Source organism: Rhincodon typus, chromosome 1, assembly GCF_021869965.1.
Source record: "Rhincodon typus isolate 14 chromosome 1, sRhiTyp1.1, whole genome shotgun sequence".
NCBI classification, from domain to species: Eukaryota; Metazoa; Chordata; class Chondrichthyes; order Orectolobiformes; family Rhincodontidae; genus Rhincodon; species Rhincodon typus.
In genome coordinates this window covers 77,150,414-77,169,925 of record NC_063332.1, presented here as the reverse complement: position 1 = coordinate 77,169,925, position 19,512 = coordinate 77,150,414, and the positions used below count along the sequence as shown (strand labels likewise).

The window sequence follows — 19,512 nt, the reverse complement described above, 5'->3', positions numbered from 1 at the left end:
TCCTACTATCTCCAAAGTAACTATTATATGGGATATTCTGTCCCTTCTTGCTCTTGAAGGTGTGTTCTTTCACCGGGATACAAACTGACCAAAATAACTATTATTCAGGTAGGAGCGTCGACAAAGAACATGATAACTGAACCATGTCCTATCCTCACATGTTCACATGCTGTACAGCAATTGGGAGCAAAATCCCTTGCTAACTTCCCAAATTTAAGCTGAGGGTATTTCAGATTGTTGCAGCACTCCTCCCACTGATGCTGATATCAATGGACTCAACACAATTCTCGGATCAAATATGGCATTAGGAATAGAGTTAAGTCACAATTAATACCAGCACATTTTCATTAGTATTTTGTGTTTAAGTTTCACTTGCAAGGTGAGTGATTAATCTTTTGTGTTGTCATGCACAAGAAATCATTAAATCTGTTGCTAAATGTGTGGCCAAGATCAGAGATAATTTTTTCAAAACTTGTAATTCTTTGTAGGTGATTGTATTGGCTACCAGACTATTAAATCCACTCGATGTAACTCAACTCATCTTTGCAACTGACAGACTGCATCCTGACATTGGAGTGTAACAATTGCAGAATTGCTATCCAGAAACTTGGACTATCCTGAATGTAAAATAGACAGATATCCAGGACAAGCCATCATTCAAGAAAACAGCAAATATCTAATATCCAAAAATTATAAATATGAGGAAGAGGTGGGTAAATGCCTGGCTGTTAAGGTACCTATCAATGTCTGATTGCAAGCTGAAGCCCACCTACTGTATAACAAGATGTTTCTGGGTTGTATTAATGTGATTCTCCATGTTACCTCTTTGTTTTACTTTTCTGTATCACTGACAATGAAGCACTTCTAATCTGCTCGTCAAGGCATTCCCAAAAACGGATTTAAGAATCTGAATTGTGCAGCAATGTGTACCAACACTGAAAATGTCAATTATAAAAATAGTTTATGTTAGTAATTCTATTGATGCAGAATTTGCCTGTAGTCAAATCATTTCTTAATAAATCTCCAGTAATTATATTGTAAAGTATCAGCAAATTTTATGATCACACATCAAGGACAAGAAACTTAGTGACGGTAACAGCTATTGCTTAAATTGTTCTGTACCACATTTCTGAATCTACTTCTATACTATTGCACACCATTCAGAAAAATCTCTCCAATGTTGAGGTGGAATTGTGAAACACAAAGAATCAAACGCATCAATTTCTTAGAAAATGTCACCATGGCTGCAACAGAAAACTCAATGGAAATTCCACTTCCAGACCCGTCCACCAAAAATTACAACAGCCAAACAAGGCAATCCAATGAACATTCCTGACACAAATCCCCAAAGTGCACGGTTTGACTGATTTTATGTAAGTTTAATGAGGAACTATTTAACCTTGACTGCTGAAAATCTTTAACACTATTATTACCAGGTAACTCCTTCCCGGAGAGGAAACTCAACTGTGTATATCTCACAGATACATACATAAAAACCAGCTTAATCAGAGTGAGTATTCCAAATAACAAAATTAAAATGGCAGCGACTGTCATGTAGCCAAACCTGCATTGACTGATAAAAACTTCTAAAAATCTACTAGGTCTTTTCATGAACTGATTTATTTGGTATAAATTGTTTTGGAACTTTAAGGAAACTGGAGCTATTCACTAAATCAATTTACTTAGTAATAATTGTCCTAGAAAATACCTGAGTAACATTAACTATAGGAACAGAAATAGCATATTTGATGGATTAACTGTCATTTGAAAGATAACTGTTCAACTTTTGAAATTAGAACTTAATTCTGTAATTTTGTGAAGATGAGGGATGTGTTGACAAAACTCAAGCTTGTAACAAAAATTGATACTTCTGTTCCTCTTTCTTGGACGCCTCAGAAACCTGAAGAATATGTAAAGATCTGTAGTTCCCTCTGAAATGTGAATGCTGAGATGTATGTTTAGCACTTCATGAACAAACCAAACAAAGAGTTGCTTGAAATTGCTAAAAAGTTTTCCAGAACAGTAAATCAGTTTTTCAACTATTTAATCAAGGCTGTAAAATTACTGGAGATCAAAGTGAAGGACAGTAGAAGGAGAGGTTGAGCTGAGTATAGTTGGATGATGAATATCATAGAACAGTTGCAGATGAGCTAGAGTAGGCGTGAGGGTGGCACAGGAGTGAGGGTGGCATAGGACAGATATGTCCACATAATGACAGCAGAGCTCTAGGTGGGAATAACAACAGCAGCAACTTTCTTCTGATAGCATTCTAAATAAATTTGTCAAAGTAATTTAATGTTCTAACGTTGGGAGTTACTTTGAAGTGGTAGCATGATGAGAGTGAAATGGGTTTGTTGAGTGACATGAACTCAAAAATGAGCCATGTACTGGACTGGGGTTGGAACATTATCACTGCACCAAAGGAACCATCACAAGGGTTTTTTTTTTATTTTCCCTAATCAACCTGTTCAGAGATTTCATGATACACCTCTGGAGCAGGTGGGACTTGAATCTAGGTCTCCTAGCTCAGAGGTAGGAACATTGGACCACAAATGCTTCTACAGAGATTTTTTGTCTGTTACCCAGAAGTGCTATCATGCACAACTGAGCAACTTACCAACCACCAAATCACTATGACATTTAATTTTTTTTTGGAAACTGCTAACTATCACTATTAATTACCTATTTTTACAAGCAAAACCCATTATAGGAAATGTGAACCAAAAAACGTGAGGGGGGAGAGCGGGAAGGGACTAAATCAAAGTTGATTTGGAGGGGGAAATAAAGCACTGTACCCCCCGGTGTGCCCACCTCTCTAAAGGCATCAAGAGCATTGATGGACACCGAGTGCTATTTCTCTAATAACGCCCGGGCACAAGCATATCCATGGAAGAGGTGCCAAGAGGTACTTGTCTTTTTCTACTCAGAAGTGCTATCACACACAACTGAGCGCCTTGCCACCACTACAATCACCAGGACATTGTTGTTTGTGCTTTTTTTAATATTAAAAACTAGCAACCACCACCAGTAATAACACCCATGTATCCCAGACTATTTACAAGCAAAGCCCTTTATGGGCAATGCAAATCATCAAAGGTGAGGGAGCGGATAGGGTGAGGAGGAAGGGACTAAATCAAAATAGAGTTGAATGGGGAAAATAAAGCACTCTATCCCCCACAGTGCCCACTCCAAAGGCATTGAAAGCATTGATGGACCCTACATGCTCCCTCGCCAAGGACATCCAGGCATGAACATAACCACAGCAGAGCAGACAAGAGGTATTTGTACCAGTTATTAGCTTCGAAACAGTTGCAGTATATTGTGGTGTAATAAATCACTGATAATTTTTAAATGGTGTGCATTTGCTATATTATTAATAAAATTCTTCAGTTTGAGGCTGATTCTATGCAATGCAGCAAAATCTGATACAGCCAAGTAGGAGCTGGCACATGAACTTGTATTTATGAAACACCTCTTCCCCCAACAATTCTTTTTTCCAACAAATAACAAAGCCATTCCAACTACAAAAGCTCTAAGTTTGATCCTATTTCTGTAGCATGAGAACATACTGATTTCCGTCCTCAGCTGGGACAGGAATGTGAAAGGGTGGTGGTGAAGACAAGGGTCCCCATTCAACTAACCACCACTGGTGGAAGTCCATGTGTGTGGTTGCTCAGTTGTAATACCCTATACGGTCAAATAGCCTAGCTAACATTTACTGTTGAGACTTACACAATCATGTGAGCAAAGTACAAAGAACAATTAGCATCTGTAAAAACCAGACATAATTTGTCAGGGTTAACAGTGACAGGAAATGGGGATACTCAATGTAGGACAAGTGAAATATACAAACTGCATTTTAAAAAGACTACATTATAGGACAGGTGTAAAAATAAATGAACAATCGAGTTCCACCGGTTTTTCCCTTTCCCAAAAACAATACTAAGCATTTTGCAGTTCTCAGATTGTACTGAACTGAAAGTTTTCTTTTTACCAGGGACATGGGAAACAGCATACTGCAAGGAAAGGGAAAGGAAGGAAAGTAAATTAGTTAATTATTACTTCATGCAAAGTTGTCACGCTGCAGGCATCGTTGATTACTATACAAATATTAGTCCTCAATTTATAGTTGTTTTCAGATTGCATGGTTTTATTACCTGTTTTAAAACATATATTGGTTGTAGACCCTGGGGTCTACACTTAAGCCATAAACACTTTTCCACACACACACAATTTAATCATAATCTAATTCAGGGAAATTGAGGCTAAATGAAGTCTGGAAACTTTTAAAACTGTGTGTAAATATTGTTCTGCATCTTATTAAAAATTTAAACAATCCAATCCTATATATGAGTATACATCTTGTTTCAATTTACCAATAGTGGAGACAATTTATATTATGTAGATAAGTAGCACAGATTACTGTTGTAGTCAGTGATTTAGTCCACAACTGAAATAAGCACTAATGTGATGAACTTCTATTTGACTGAAAACAGATTTTACTGCACTGAATGGCTAATAGTGGAAGAGGGTTAGTTTTTGAAAAGATTTCAACTTAAGAGCCCACTCATCACATCCACTTATTCCAAAACACTGAATCTAGTTGGATGTATCTTCCTTAAATAAAAATTGTATAGTGTGACTTCATTTGATGTTTAAAGTGAACTGTTTGACTAGTTTAATGCAAGGAACATGGTTGCATTTTTCAGCAGAAATCAATAATTGACAATCCTAACCTTAGCAAAACAAAATGCGTGGCTCTGTGCAAAAAGGACACTTGGAAGAAAATTACAATGGTTAGATCAGATATGTGAAAGTACTTTGTTACTGAAGTATGCTTGGGACTTAATAGACACTGCAAGGACAAAATGCAAGGTAGCAAAACAAACTGTAAATTAGTAAATGGACTCAGTGACAATAAACACTTGCCTAGGCTTGACAAGGACAAGATGTACTGTGAAAGTAAATAATGAAAAGTCTTTCATAAAACAGCATGCTTGGTTTAAATGTTTATTTGCCAAAATATTGGAAAATCCATTGTCCTCTGGAGAGGAATCATTGCTGTAAATAGATTAAAGCAAAAGCACAAGTGGCTTTTATAAAGTGCATTTAGAAGCTGGCTTCCATCCTCTTTGCACTTAGCACATGAGGTCAGGTGTCAATGCTCAGTTTAGAATGTCTCTCTGGACAGTATTTGCCTGTTTTTATTTAACAAGCTTCAATTGAATTCCTGCGGTCTTATATCATAGATTAGAGCAGGGGTGATTCAATTGCAGGCCTTTATGCTATATTTTCTTTACACGATCAAGATTGCTGTGTGGGGAGGGGGAATGTGAAGGTCAGAAGGTCTTAAATAATTTGAGAAGGCATGGAGGTCCAGCTTTACTCCCACTGGCTGGAATGGAATGCAAAGAGTCGTATGGCTTATGTGATAGTTGTGTTTACTTGAATCAAAAAGCTAGCTTTCTGAAAAGCTGCACATACCAAGACTGTATCAAGCTTATTGAAATACTTGCACAGCAGTCCATTCTGTAACGTAGCAGAGGCAACAATGAGGCTGATTCTATGCACCTCGCTACTTCAAGGGGGAAAAGTAGCTCTCAAACAAGGCAAGATCGGGTACGTATTTGTGATTTCCTGCAATGCACTGCCCACCTTTCCTTGTTCATCCTGCTGGAACGCAACTCATTTTACTAGAAAACATGGAAAGCAATTGGTGTAAGCACGAAACAATTATAATTATAAATACAATCTTTCTAGATTGAACAAGTGGAAAGTTACAACAAACAAAGGAACAGGAATTATTTTAAAGAAATGAGTTTTGTCCCAATTAGTTATTCATCACCACTGCATCTTTTTCATCATTTTATACAGAGATGTGTTAACAAACTCTATGCAGCTATCAACAGGAGCTCAGTCAGAGATTTCTGATAGTTCAACGGTCTACTCCCACCGTAGCATGAATCGGATCCATGATGTACTAAATCATAAAATTACTAGCTGAGCAATGATCAAAGGCACAAATGATTGAGTATTGTACTGTCTTTCCAGATCTTCTCATGCTCAGTTTGACTTGTCCTAGTCTCTTACACACGTGTGATGAAACATCAGTGTTAATTTAGAATATCAATATCTTCAGCTGCCACCTCAGACAGATGTTGCAGTCCGCACTTTGGCAGAAAGAGCTTGTTTAAACCGTCTCCTCAAATCTAGCATGTTCGGTGATTTTGGTCTAGGTATGATGGAGGTTTTCCTCTTTTCAGTACTGCTGCTCATTTGTTGTTTACTAATTTCTTTGCAAAGCACATGAAAAGCATTGTACACATCATTATAGTTTTCACTCGCAGACACCTCATAGAAGGTGCATCCTAGTATGTTTGCTAACTGAAGGCCATGGTGAGATTCCACTTGTTTAGCATGAAGGAGGTCAGCCTTGTTTCCTACAATAATGACAGGAACTCTGCTCTCTGGATGCACACGGCACACATGTTGATGGAGGCGACTGATCAGTTCATAGCTTTTGTAGTCTGTGATTGAATAAACCAGTACAATTGCATCAGCCCACTGTATGAATCTGTTAAGTTGGTCACTGCAGCTCAGACTTGGTCCACTTATCTAGAAACAGAAATAACTATTAAAAGGATATTTACACTGATTAGATAAAAAAGTTTTATATAATGCATATATAAGGAGTTTCAAAAAAAAAACAATAGGGAAGAGAGATAAACAAGCAAACATCACAAAGTCACTTTTCTTTCGAGTTTAAATACTATCAAGTTTATTTTGCAGACAAGAACAGAGCTTAAATATAAAGTCAGTTATCCTAGTATGTGCTGTGCTGCGTTTCTACATCAGTTAGTTTTGTCTGAGCTATACAATAGCTCTACTGTGGCAGGGTTATGTTGATTCAGCTGTGTAGCAAAGTAACAACAAGCAGTTTGAATTTTGAGGCAACCTGTTTCCCACTTCATGTATTGAGCACCAATTCAGTCGCCTGCACGACTTATAAATCTAAATATAGATCTGTGGAGAAAATTATGAATTTAACCCATTTAGCTTGAATCCAATTTTTTGATTGATTTCAAGTCTGGGCTAAATAGTGCAATAATATTTTTGCCTTAAATCAAAGTCAAATGGGCAGGCCTGTGGTTCAAAAATCAACGTGTGGCAAACAGCTAGAAGGCCAAAATATTACAGGAGCACCACTGCCATACATTATTAATTGATGCCCCCACCCCTTCCGTTTGTTAAAACCCCATCTGTGTATGTAATCTAAATGGCATTCCAAACATGAAGGATGGCCCATAGTCCTACATCACATGTGGAAGGAGTTTGCCAGATAGTGAGACTGTGCTGAAAAATAAGGGATAGCACCTAGATTGCACAAGTAGCAAGAAGAAAGTTAAAAACAAGACCAAAGCAGATTCTGCATCTTTCATAGTCCTGGAAGATAAAGGATGCGTAACTGGACCAATGTTTTTTTCTTTGAAAGGATGAAGTGGAGTTTGAATCAAAACAAATCTCCACCAGGAAAGAGTTAAAGAATGCACAAACAGCATATGGTTGAGTTATAGAGGAGAGGTCACCAATAGGACAGTCAAAAAATAGGTGAACATTAGAATGGATTAGTTAGAAAGTTAGAGCTTATGCAAAACAGACATACAGTTTTATTCATGTGGATGGATATTAGTGCCTTAAATATATGGATCAATTTGTTAATAATTGAACAATTGAACACATTAGGATACAGCAGCCATTCTACAACAGCTGTTACCCATCCAAGCATGAATGTAAATTACACCCTTTGTGGAACTGCAGAACAGATGATGTATTTAGTTGGGATGATTTGAATTCTGCCCCTGTCCATGTAGGGACATCTGTGACAGGAGTTTCCCACAAGTGCAGGGTGTTAGTTTGAGTGAATACTTTCCTGAATATACAGTGGAGTGTTTTATCTCTATTCTGCTGATCCTTAAGTACCTGACTACATAGTTAGAAATAATTTTCAGAACATGAAAAGAATACATTATTTTTTTCCAATTGTAAACAAAATTGTTTCTGAATTTTATAATAGGGTTGTTGGTATTGAGGGGGGGTGGCGGACAGGAGAGGAATGGGGTGCAGTTTGAAATGATGAATTCTGCTACGGGAAGGTGGTGAAGTAGTGGTCATGTCACTGGACCAGTAATCCAGAACCCAGGTGAACGTTCTGGGACATGGGTTCTAATCCCACAGATGGCAGATGATGAAATTTGAATTTAAAAATAATCTGGAATTAAAGGAAAACAGTGCCTAACTTATCCAGTCATAAAAATCCTTCTGGTTCATTAATCTCTTTTAAGGAAAGGAAATTTGTCATCTTTACCTGGTGTGGCCTACATGTGATTATAGACCTGCAGCAATGTGATTGACTCTTAACTGCCCTCTGGGCAATTCATGATGGATGATAAATGTTGACCTAGCCAGTGATGCTGACATCTTATGAAGAATTTTTTTTGTAAAAGCAGCAAAAAAACTGAACTGTAGAAGTAGCTTCATTTACCCCTACACATCACCCAACTGTTGATAAATCTTTGGCAAAGCGATGCATTTTTGTACCAAAAAACAACTGTGGCTTTTCTAAGGAACATAATTCTGCAGTTCACGTACTCAAATAATCACCTTGTGTGAAGTAATGTCAAGAAGTTCAAAATGTCAGCACCGGTATTCATGTACTGGATTTAACTGTAGTAAGATGAAACACATTGACTTGACATGTGTCCAACAGCTTACCACAGAATGCAGATTAATGGACCGTGAAACTGTAGAACTTCTCAGTTTGGACAATAGTAGTGTTACAGTGCTTCAGGAATGTGGCTACATCTGCTAAAGCACACCAACTGGTTCAGCAACTAGGGATTTTCTGCAATGTCTGCTCACAACATCACTATTTACTGTGTAAAGAAAGTCAATAATAGTGATACAATAGCCATTCTGTATAACAGCTGTTGTTAAGTGCCCACCCCCTCCCCAAAAATCTTAGAATGAGAATGACCATTACAGTGAATGGATCCTTGCTGCACAATGAATGTTGAGTAGCATTTAAAGGCCTAGGTTTTGAAATCCATTTTAATAAACCATACTTTTATGCCCTAACAAAAAAAGTGGCTTCTAATTTAAGAAAAAGCAAAATACTACAGATGTTAGAATTCTGAAATAAAAATCAGAAAATACTGGAACTATTCAGCTCTGGCAGAATTTATGAATATAAAAACAATTTATGTTTCAGGTCAAAGATCTTCTGAAGAAAGGCTATTGGTTTAGTCTCTAGATAACAAGAAAGCAGTGTTCAAACGGACCTGCAATCCCCACATATCACAGGCATCCTTTGGTACCTTCCCTAAGTGATTAGATTCAAGGATTATTCATGAACAATGTGTTAGGATTGTTTATATAGTCTGAGTTCATAAGCAAACCAAAAAAAAAGTACTTTCAACAGGAAATTATAACTCTACTATTCCTCTAACCTAGGAGAGAGATAGTCCCAGTTCCCAACTCCTAGCTTGGCTGAAATCAGCTGATTCAGCACACAAGGGATCACATTCAGTAAAATCTTGTTCTGCTTGGCTTGGCTCAGCTGCCCCTGGATAAATTAGTGAGTTACGAGAGGATTTTGCAGCATACATTTAGCAGACAAGTAGGAGAGACATCTCATCTAAAACCCATACAAATATACATTTTTCATGTCCTTTGTTTCTTGTGATGAGATTTGTTTAAAAGAGTAATGAAGTGCAAGAAACTAATTTGAATAAAATTATACTCTTGCAGCAGGGGCAGGGGGGAAATGATCAGTTTCAGCACTACACAACCAACATCACTCCTTCAAAACATTTGGATTCCGGTAAATTGACCCAAGTATTATACTGGTGGAATAAATCAAACAAGGAGAACCCTTGTGTCAGCAAAGACTCGCCTTCCCACCAGGCTTCTGTTGTTATGTGAAGTATAATTGAGAAGATGAAGGGGGAGCAAAAAAATCTCACCTGAACACCTGGTGTGTCTTGAACTTGTAGTGCAATCTGCTCTCTATCTACTTGGACTTGTCTGGAGTATAAAGCACCTGAAATATTAAAATCAGTCATTTCAGAAGAGAAAATCAAATTACATTACATTGCTAGGACAGTAAAAGAAGTATAATGTACTTCAGAAATGAGGCTTCAGATGTTTTCAAAAGCATGGAAAACTACGGGGCCCTTTACCTGCATTTCTTTCATAGTCTCCAATGAATCTCCTGGTTAGAAATCGCACCACCAAAGCTGAGGGGAAAAATCAAACGAGAAGATGAAGCTGTTTGTAAGTTCAGGACCCCCTCCCCACAGCAGGGGCATTTCACAGTGAGGGGGCAAACACAACGCTGCAGCTGGCACAGTTTCTCTGCACTTCTTCCCCCCCCTCCCCACCCCCCAAACTGATAGAACTCTTCCCCCCACCCCCACCCCACCATTGCTCAGGCACTTGCCTGCACACAGCAGCAAAGCTTCTATCCACTCTCACTTCAAAAAGAGCCAGGCGCCAGCAGCAGTGATCCAGTACCTGGCACTGCCCCAGTGCCTGGCACCGCACTGCAGGGGGCAGAGAGCGGCACCTGGAGACTGCACACACGCCGCCCCGTGTTTCTTACCGGTTTTCCCGACGGCGCTGCCACCGATCACCGCGATCTTGACCACCCGGTTGTTGGCGGTATATTCCGCCGGGCCATACTCCTGGATGGTCGACATGTTCTGGATCAGGCGCATGTCAAACAGCACAAGGCAGGAGGCTGCAGCCTGCTCCCGGTCCTGGATTCTCGCCTACTGCTCCTGCTCTCTTCTCCCTCTGTTGTGCTGTAGAACTTTTCTGCGAGCTCTGCAACTACTTTGCTTCGTCCTGTGTTACTAATCTTTGCTCTGTTCCGTTCTGTGCTTCACTGCTCTGTCCCGGTTGCTGTTGCTTCTCCTTCTCTCTCTGTCTACAGTTTCCCTCTCCTCCCCCCCAGCACACTTTATAGCAAACATACCCGCGCTCTCTGATTGGTCACTGGGGACTCTGCTGGATGGATACTTGCAACGGGAATGTATTTTACCTGAATTTATTTCCGAAACTGCGTGCAGTCACTTGATAGTAGGCAGAGGTTGCAACTGGACACAGTTTGAACAGTGAATTGGATGGAATTGGCAACTGGACAAAGCCAGCAGTTAGAACCTATAACTGGACACAATCTGTAGCTGAGCAGAATCTGCAGCAGGACAGATTGTATTCACCCATTTTTACAATGTGCTTTACCACAAGCATTGCACTTAATCATCACTTACTATGGCGCTCTATTTAATTACAGGCATAAACCCTAATGATATCTACTTGTGTTCACTCATATTGACAATTTCAACATTGATAATAACCCCTATGTATACGAGTGAGCGAGTGGACTGTACATTGGAAGGCTTGTTATTTTCCGCCATGTGTCCAACACCAACGCATACACCTATATCTCTACATTCTCTTCCATCCTGAACTCCGTCTAGATAAAAAAAATCACACTTTTCTTGTTCTAATTGCTTGCAGATGATTTGGAAACCAGAAATGTCCCTCTGAAACAATTTGGTAATTGTTTATATTTCTGTTTATATTGACTATTTCTGAGAGATTCAGGATGCGATTTTCTGATGAACAATCTGAGGGAATGTGCCAGTCTCGAGCTGGTAAAGAATGCAATTATTCATACTGTTTATGTTATCTCTCATCAGAACAATGTTTGTAATATTTAACTGAGGAAAACTTAACGATTTTCAACAAAGATATAAAGTACAAATGGCAAAAATGTTTGCCTCCACAATTTTGTCAGGAACTTTATTTCCCTATTAGTATAAAGAACATCCTAATGCATTTTATTAATTTGCAGCTATAGCCTCTTGCACTATTCTCAATGTAATTCAACAACCAGTGGAAAAAAAAATCACAAACTTACTGCATCTTTAAGTATAATTTTTCATCAAAGTGGTAACCACCAATCCTGGGACTCATCCTCTTTCAATTTATCAACTTTTACCACGTGCAGATCAGTTCTCCGATATGACAGATGCTAACTACATCCATGTTACTTTGCTCCAGTAATATTCCTAATGCCTAGTACCAAAAGTGTATTCCCCAGTGCATCCTTGTGTATATTTCTAATTCATTTACCAGCCATCCCATGGCCAGTCTGATTCCAGCTTTTTTTAAACCTTGCTTGTAGTTCAAATTAATTGCATTGGTTTTGAGCATTTAGTTTTGCAGCTAATGTGAGTTCTGAGTTTGTCAGCCTGCAGTATTTTATTGCTAGTACTGTACCAAGGCTCCTCATCCTTTTTTTCTAAGTCTCTGCCACCAGTCAGTACTATCTTAATTTACACATTCCCAGTAGCAATGTCTTGTCTCCAATAGATCGGCTAAACATGATTTGCGTTTCACAAAACAATGCTGACCCTTCCTGATTACCTTGAGATTCTCTGAGTGTCCCATATAGTATTCTTAATAATAAATTCTAACACATTTCCCCATTACAGACATAAAGTTAATTAGCCTATAGTTTCCTGTTTTCTGCTTCCCTCTTGAATAGAAGAGTTATATTTGCTACTTTCCACTCTGATAGACCTCACCAGAATCTAGTGAAATTTGGAAAGTTAATTTGCTACCCTATTAGCCCCCTCTATTAAATCCTGAGGATGAAGCCGATCAGATTCATTGTCTGATAATATGTTTCCACTTATCCCTACACTCTTTTGTTTCAGATCCATAATGTCTAAACAAACCTAAGGAAAGGATATGTATTTTAGTGTATCAAAAAAGCTTGACAGTACAGTCAGCAGTTCTCTGCTAAAATCAAAAATGTTCACAAGCAAGGGAACATTTTTAAGCTTTTCTTTGCTTTGGAGGTGTCATAACAGCAAAACCCAAAAGGATTGCAACTATGGTCTGAAGGTGGTGTCTTACATGTCTTCTGCTTAAATTTGTTTCAAGTAATCTCGCACCCAAATTACACTGCACAGATTTCTTCAGTGCAAAGCTCAAACTGCTGGCCTGGAACAAATTTGATAACTAAATTACAAGACCAATTCTCTCTCTCTCTTTCTCTCCCCTGCTTGTTACTTTATATCCGGCATATTTTCACTATTTCTACATGTATAAGATTAATTAGCCTCAAAATTCCAAAGGATTGGTAGAGCATGAACCCAGCTGATCTCTCTCAGGGAGATTAGAATTTGCAAAGGAGAGATAATCTGCTGCTTTTACGTTCCTTTCAAGTCATTCCTTAAATTCTCCCAGAAAACAGGAACATGCAGACATATGTATGGCAGGTTTAAGCTAGAGTAACCAGGATAAATTAAAATTCTCTACTTTTTAACTTGTGTTGCCTGGTGTTTGAATGCTTCATCAAAATGAACAATATGGCTATAGGTCACAATGCAAAAGTGTACTTCTATTCAGACTCACACAGAACAACAATACTCCATCAGGATTCAATTGAGACTTGATTTAAAAAAACACAAATTGATTAAATTATATCAGGAATGTGATTACAACATGCACAAGGCGTCTGATTTTCCTGTATCAAATAGCCCCAAACTGATAACATTTTAATTTGAATCACCTGGTACATACATGTGTGCTTTGTTACCAACTCTGGGGACTTATTATTCAGATCATTGCCTCAGGATTTCTTCACCAGATATATTTGCATTGTTCCTCTGATGGCTCAGACAGTTTATCCAGTGAGTAACTCGCTGCGCCATACAAACCAGGGTAGTCTTGGAATTGATCACTGAACTGTGCCGAGTTAGTTGATTTTATTAGTAAAAGGGTCTAGAATGTGCTTGTGTGGCTCTGTATCAGGGAGGAGAGACTTGCTCGAAAGATCTTCACTATCCACTATTGGGGTAAGAATGAGAACAGGCTGCTGTGGGCAGTTGAGCACTCAAGCATCCTTGTCAAGACTCACCCATGTGTAGTGGATACATGAATGAGGAAAAACACCACAAACTTAACCCTAGCCTCATAGGTTAGTACTTTCAATAAGGAGGAGGAGGGAGAAGCCTGGCAAGATGAACAAGTAGCACTGTTTTAAATGTGCCATATGGAAGAATTTCTCTGCAGGCTTCAGGAACCTACCATCAGTCTCACCTGGGGATGAGAAGCCCCGTCTGTATGAGGACCAGCCACTCATGTTGTGATTTTTGCCCCTCAATCAGAGGTGGCTCAGTGGTTAGCACTGCTACCTCACAGTGCCAGGGACCAGGGTTCGATTCCAGCCTTGGGCGACTGTCTATGTGGAGTTTGCACATTCTCCCCGTGTCTGCGTGGGTTTCCTCCAGGTGCTCCAGTTTCCTCCCACAGTCTAAAGATGTGCAGGTTAGGTGGATTAGCCGTGCTAAATTGTCCATAGTACCCAGGGATGTTTAGGTTAGCTGGGTTAGACACAGGAATTTAGGGGAGTGGGTCTGGGTGGGATGCTGTTCAGAGGGGCAGCGTAGACTTGTTGGGCTGAATGGCCTGTTTCCACTCTGTAGGGATTCTACGATATTCTATGATATAATCAAAGGTTCTCCAGCTTGAAGGCAGTGGTAGCACACAAGGCCAGTCAGTGCTGGGGAGAGAGAGAGAGAGAGAGAGGCTGCCTCTTTGATGTACCATCTTTCTCACTTTTTAACTTTACATTTCAAAACAAAAATGCAGCAGTTTGACAGGCATTGGTTGAGTGATGGTTTTGGTGGTGGAGGAGGGGGATTTGGCGAGGCGATGGGTAGCAGCTAGTGCTGACAAAAGGCAAGCAGAATGGGCCTTTAAGAGCACCAGCCTATTGACCAGGTTGGGGGAAGGGGGCTGCTTCCAGACTGTGGAACGAATACTTGCTCACCATTGGTGGGGTCTGTACTCTGAGCAGAAAATTCCAGTCAGCCTATGACACTTAGACTGACTAGGTTATTGACAAGCCCTGCTGCTCCTACCCATCCCCGCAAAACCTTCATCCCACCTTCAGCAAAATGGAAGGGCGGGGAGGGGCTGACCCAGCAAATTGCAACTTAAGTCAATGAATTCCACAGTTTCCCACCTCTTTTCTGACATTGGTGGGAATAAAAATTCAGCCCAAGGAAAATAATAAAAACTTCAGACAAAGAAAAAAAAACCCAAAGAACTGCAGTTACTAGAGATCTGAAATAAACAAAAAACAAATTACTCAAGAAACTCAGCAGGTTTGGCAGCATCTGAAAACAGAGTTAATCTTTCCAGTCTATTAACCCTTCTTCAGTAATCCTTGTTTCAAATATATGGACATTTCTCTGAAGATAGACTTATACCTTTGAAGGGATAAATTAATAAATTTCTACCAAAACTTAATAGATTCAAGATTTTTAGAGGCAAAGTACAAAAAGTAGCAAATGAATAATGCTAAAGTTTTACAATCTTCGGTTACATTTAACTAACATATTCTGTCCAGTTTTGGGCAACATTCAGAAGTTCTAAAAGACATGAAAGTCGTGCAGGAAATTCTCAAATGTTGTACCAAAGTCAACATGCACCAGTCTGGAGAAAAGAAACTAAACCCATTTCAATGAAACAGAGAAGGTTGGGGTCTAATAGAAATGTTTAAAACACAACATGGATAAGTTATTTCCACTAGTGGGTAAATAGGGGGCATAAATTTTAAGACCATCATGAAAAGAAAGAAGAGAGAGGGTTTAGAATTGTTTTTCTCCTCAGAGAGATTTTCAGGAAAAGAGTCCCCTTTCAGAAGAAACAGTGATACTGGAATTCATTAGAAATTAATGTTTATTTGAGAAATAAAGTATCAGATACGAAGAAAGGGCAGGGAATGGGCTTAAAGGCTAACGTGTCAATGAGTCAGCGTAGACAGAACAAGCAGATCTTCTTCTCTGCTCCATCAGATGAAACTGCTTTATTGAGCTTCAATCTATGATGCTATCACAGTTACTCATTATAACGCTGCCTTGTAACACATTCCTGGTCTGCAAAGTTGCAGCATTTGTCTATGAATGCGTTTCACTGTAACCTCCACATCAGGGATGTGCTAGTCATGCTCACAGTGAAAAGGGCTGGTGTGAGCAATTTTTCAAAAGTTTATTTTTGAGACATGGGTGATATTGGCATTTTATTTCCAGTTCTTGGTTCCTCTGAGAAGGTGGTAGGGAGCGACTTTTCTGAGCCACATATAGCTGTTTTATGGCACTGGATAGGCTACTTCAGAGGGCAGTTAAAAATTGACCATGATAGTGTGGAACTGGAATCATGTATGTGGTAGATAAGAACAAGGACTTTCCTTCCTTAAAAGCATTATGAACCAGTTGGGTTTTTCTGACAGTTTCATGGTAAATTGAACAGATAGCAGGTTTGACTGAATTCAAATTCTCAACTAGCCGGAATGAGATTTTAACTGTCTTAACTAAATCTTAGGTCTTTTGGCTAAATGTGAGTTGAGTCAAGTTTTTTGGAGGGTTTTTTTACTATGATGCCTAATGGATATCTTATCAAACTTGCTGAATCCCCATCTGTCTCACCCCTATGGTGTTCCTCCCATCCAGTTGTAGCCCCATCTTACCATGCAGTGCTCCTGAAACAGCTCACCTCTCAGTAGACTCTCAAAATTCACCAGCATCCCCAACACCGAGATGATGTTTAAAAGCCCATTGTGCACCCAGACAAACACAGTCAGTAGGAGCTGCCCTACGCGGTTCCTGAGGTTTGCCATGGAAATGGCAGACAAGGGGAAATTGATGCCTGCTTCACAGACATCCTGCTGGATGGGGTGGTGCATGACAGGTTGTCATCCTCTTCCCCCAGGACCAGAGTAGAGGCCACAACCAAGACAATGCCAACCGCCGCACTGAACCCAGAACGCGCCCAGTGTCTCTCCTCCCTCCGCTACCTGTTTGAGCAATACAAAACCATGGGAGTGCAGGAAGGCAGAACTAGGAGGAAAAATATTATTCGAGATGCTCAATGCAAAAGTGGATAAAGTTATTCCAGCCAAAGAAAAGTACACTTCGGAAGTACTGCAACAGAAACGACGAGAAGTCAGTACTGTAGCAAGTACAGAGGATCAGATGGCCCCTGGCGTGTGTGTCCATCAACCTTTGAAGGCAGCAGGACAGGATAGGTGACGTGGTTAGAAAGGCACATGGGATACGTGCCTTTATTATTCAAGGTATTAAGTACAAGAGCAAGTAGGTTACAATGCAGCAGAGTAATTCAATATGAACAAAGCTTAGAAAGGCTGAGGGCTGTGGGTATCCGGAACTCACTGGCTGAAAGGGTAGTCGAGACGCAAACCCTTAAAGACAGTTAAGAACTATTTAGATAAGTACTTGAAATGCAGTAGCATACAAGGCCACTAGTCAAGTGCTGAAAAATGGGATTAGAATAGATGGATGTTTTATGACCAGTACAGGCTCAATGGGCCGAAGGGCCTCTCTCCGTGTTGTTAAAAACTATATGACTATGGCAATAATTTTGTTCTAAGACAGACTCCTTTGACACCATGTTCTTTATGTTCAGTTTATATGGGAAAGGTGAATGCTATTCACCGCATCATCCAATGTGACAAAATGTGGCCTGCAACCAATTTTAAATAATAACACCTCAAGTAATTGAAGTCCATGCACATTGTTATCGCAGTGACTCGAACTTAGCTTCTAATTTTCGGTCAACATTCATCAGAAGTAAAGACCTATACTGGCCCAGGGCTTCAGTGTACAATAGAATGCAACATGGTAACGGAGCTTGCTGTAGGTGAGAGGAGTGAAGCTATCACTCTGGCACTGAGCGTGTTATGCAGGCAGGCAGGTGGCTAAAGGTGATGATAGGGCTGTGTTTACTTTTGAAAGAGTGGATGACACTCTCAGGCTTTTTTAATTATTTGTATACATTGTGAAATGACAGGTGACTGGCCAGCACAGTGAGGAAGCAAAAGAAAAAGATTTACATTCCACTTGTGAATGGAAACGAAAAAACTGCAGCATAAGGGCAAAACTGTGAGAATTCCCTGCTAATTATGGATATAAACCAGAAGCGTGAATCAACAGCTTACTACATAATGTGTTATGAAGTTATATTTGGGACCACGTTTACTATGAAAAATGCCAAACTAAAATATATTTTTTTTCGCAGAAAGAACTCCATAATGTAACAGTAATCTGAACAAAATTGGTGGAAAATAAGTTACATTGAAATTTGGCACAGAAGAAAAGAATATTTAGAGAGTCACATTTTGACATCACGCTCTGAGTAATCTGAATCTGAAGACATTTCGAAACACAGGAATAGCAGTTGCCAGTATCCATTTTGTTTTTGGCAAATTTGCAAATACTATTTGAGATCAATCCAAAAAACACCAGCAAGAATCCCTTTAAAAGACAAGGATGAGTGAGCAAAGGCACATAGGCTGCGCAACAAGAGATAAAGCTGTCGTATAAAACAGATTTGGATTTATTTTTAGAAGGAAATGAGTAACTGTTCCCTGTCACTAGTTTCTGGCAGTGATATTAATTGCTATTTATTGATAGAATATAAATGCATTGGTCTTGTAATTTTTTTTCCCAGCAAACCGTAGTTACAGTATCTATAAACTAAATGTATTAATAGTAAAATGAAGGCTTTAACCCTTGCAGTAGTGTCCTGCTGTTTGATGTCTGTCTTCATATTTAGGCTTTCCTGTAGGACCAATCAGGATATCATGCAGAGGTGATGAATGAATTCAAGTCATTCTCTCATCCCCACCCTCAAATCCCCCAAGAGGAGGGAGATAGAATTGAAATAAATCAGAAAGTTGCTAGTCTCTGGTGGGCATTGTGATTTTTGCATAAACTAGTATATCTGTGAGCTCTCTGACATGGAATGCAAAAACTCACACACTGTGGGCAGAGAGGTCACCACATTAATGTGACAGCAGCAAATATTCACAGCCTGAAGGATACAACTTGAGTTGCCAGTGTAGGGGAGTGTACTATTGGGCCAGCACCAATTTCCCATTTGCTGCTTAGCCAATATCACTGGCAGATGCAGTCCATGCAGACTGTGACTGAGAGAGGAAAAACAAAATTAGGAAGCCATGCATTTATATGGAGGCTTTTCATAACCACATATGGTCCTAAAGTCATTCACAGCATAGAATTAGTTTTGAAATATTGCAAACATTTCAGGCTATTTTTGCACAGCAAGCTTCCACAACTAGTATTGTGAGAGTAGCTGGGGAATTTGTTTTGGTGATGCTGTTTGTGAATAAGCATCAGTCATTACACCAAAGAGAACTCTGATGCTTTTCTTCAAATTATTATCTTCTGCCACTCCCTGAGAGGTATATGGGGCTTGGTTTTAATATGTCATCAGAAAGAATTGGCCTTAACAAAGCCGCATTTTCTCAGTGCAATACCAGAGTATCTACATGAATATGGTCAAGCTTGAGGAGTGGGTCTAGAACCCAGAATCTCACTTAGAGACAAGACT

The 19,512-nt window shown here is 39.5% G+C and overlaps 2 protein-coding genes across 2 annotated transcripts in view; one reads left to right on the top strand and one right to left on the bottom strand.

The window, feature by feature from the left end:
- Positions 1 to 1,042, top strand: part of scfd2 (sec1 family domain containing 2) — a 272,505-nt gene extending 271,463 nt beyond the window's left edge. Inside the window, exon 9 of the mRNA XM_048600760.1 lies at positions 489 to 1,042. Coding sequence (XP_048456717.1) covers positions 489 to 581 — 93 coding nt within the window. The 3' untranslated portion in view covers positions 582 to 1,042. The remainder of the gene's footprint in view (positions 1 to 488) is intronic.
- A 1,454-nt stretch (positions 1,043 to 2,496) lies between these two features.
- rasl11b (RAS-like, family 11, member B) lies at positions 2,497 to 11,677 on the bottom strand. The gene is made up of 4 exons (XM_020528011.2): positions 10,661 to 11,677; positions 10,239 to 10,295; positions 10,023 to 10,099; positions 2,497 to 6,615 (listed from the first exon to the last, which is right to left on the bottom strand). Exons 1-4 carry the CDS (start codon positions 10,773 to 10,775, stop codon positions 6,148 to 6,150), a joined length of 717 nt encoding a protein of 238 aa, XP_020383600.1. The 5' UTR covers positions 10,776 to 11,677; the 3' UTR covers positions 2,497 to 6,147.
- Between the last annotated feature and the right edge of the window lie 7,835 nt (positions 11,678 to 19,512).

Coding starts and splice junctions, on each gene's coding strand:
- rasl11b (XM_020528011.2), bottom strand. CDS start 10,775: ATGCGCCTGATCCAGAACATGTCGACCATCCAGGAGTATGGCCCGGCG. Junction 10,296..10,660: donor CAGCGCCGTCGGGAAAACCG/GTAAGAAACACG, acceptor TTTTCCCCTCAG/CTTTGGTGGTGCGATTTCTA. Junction 10,100..10,238: donor AGACTATGAAAGAAATGCAG/GTAAAGGGCCCC, acceptor TTAATATTTCAG/GTGCTTTATACTCCAGACAA.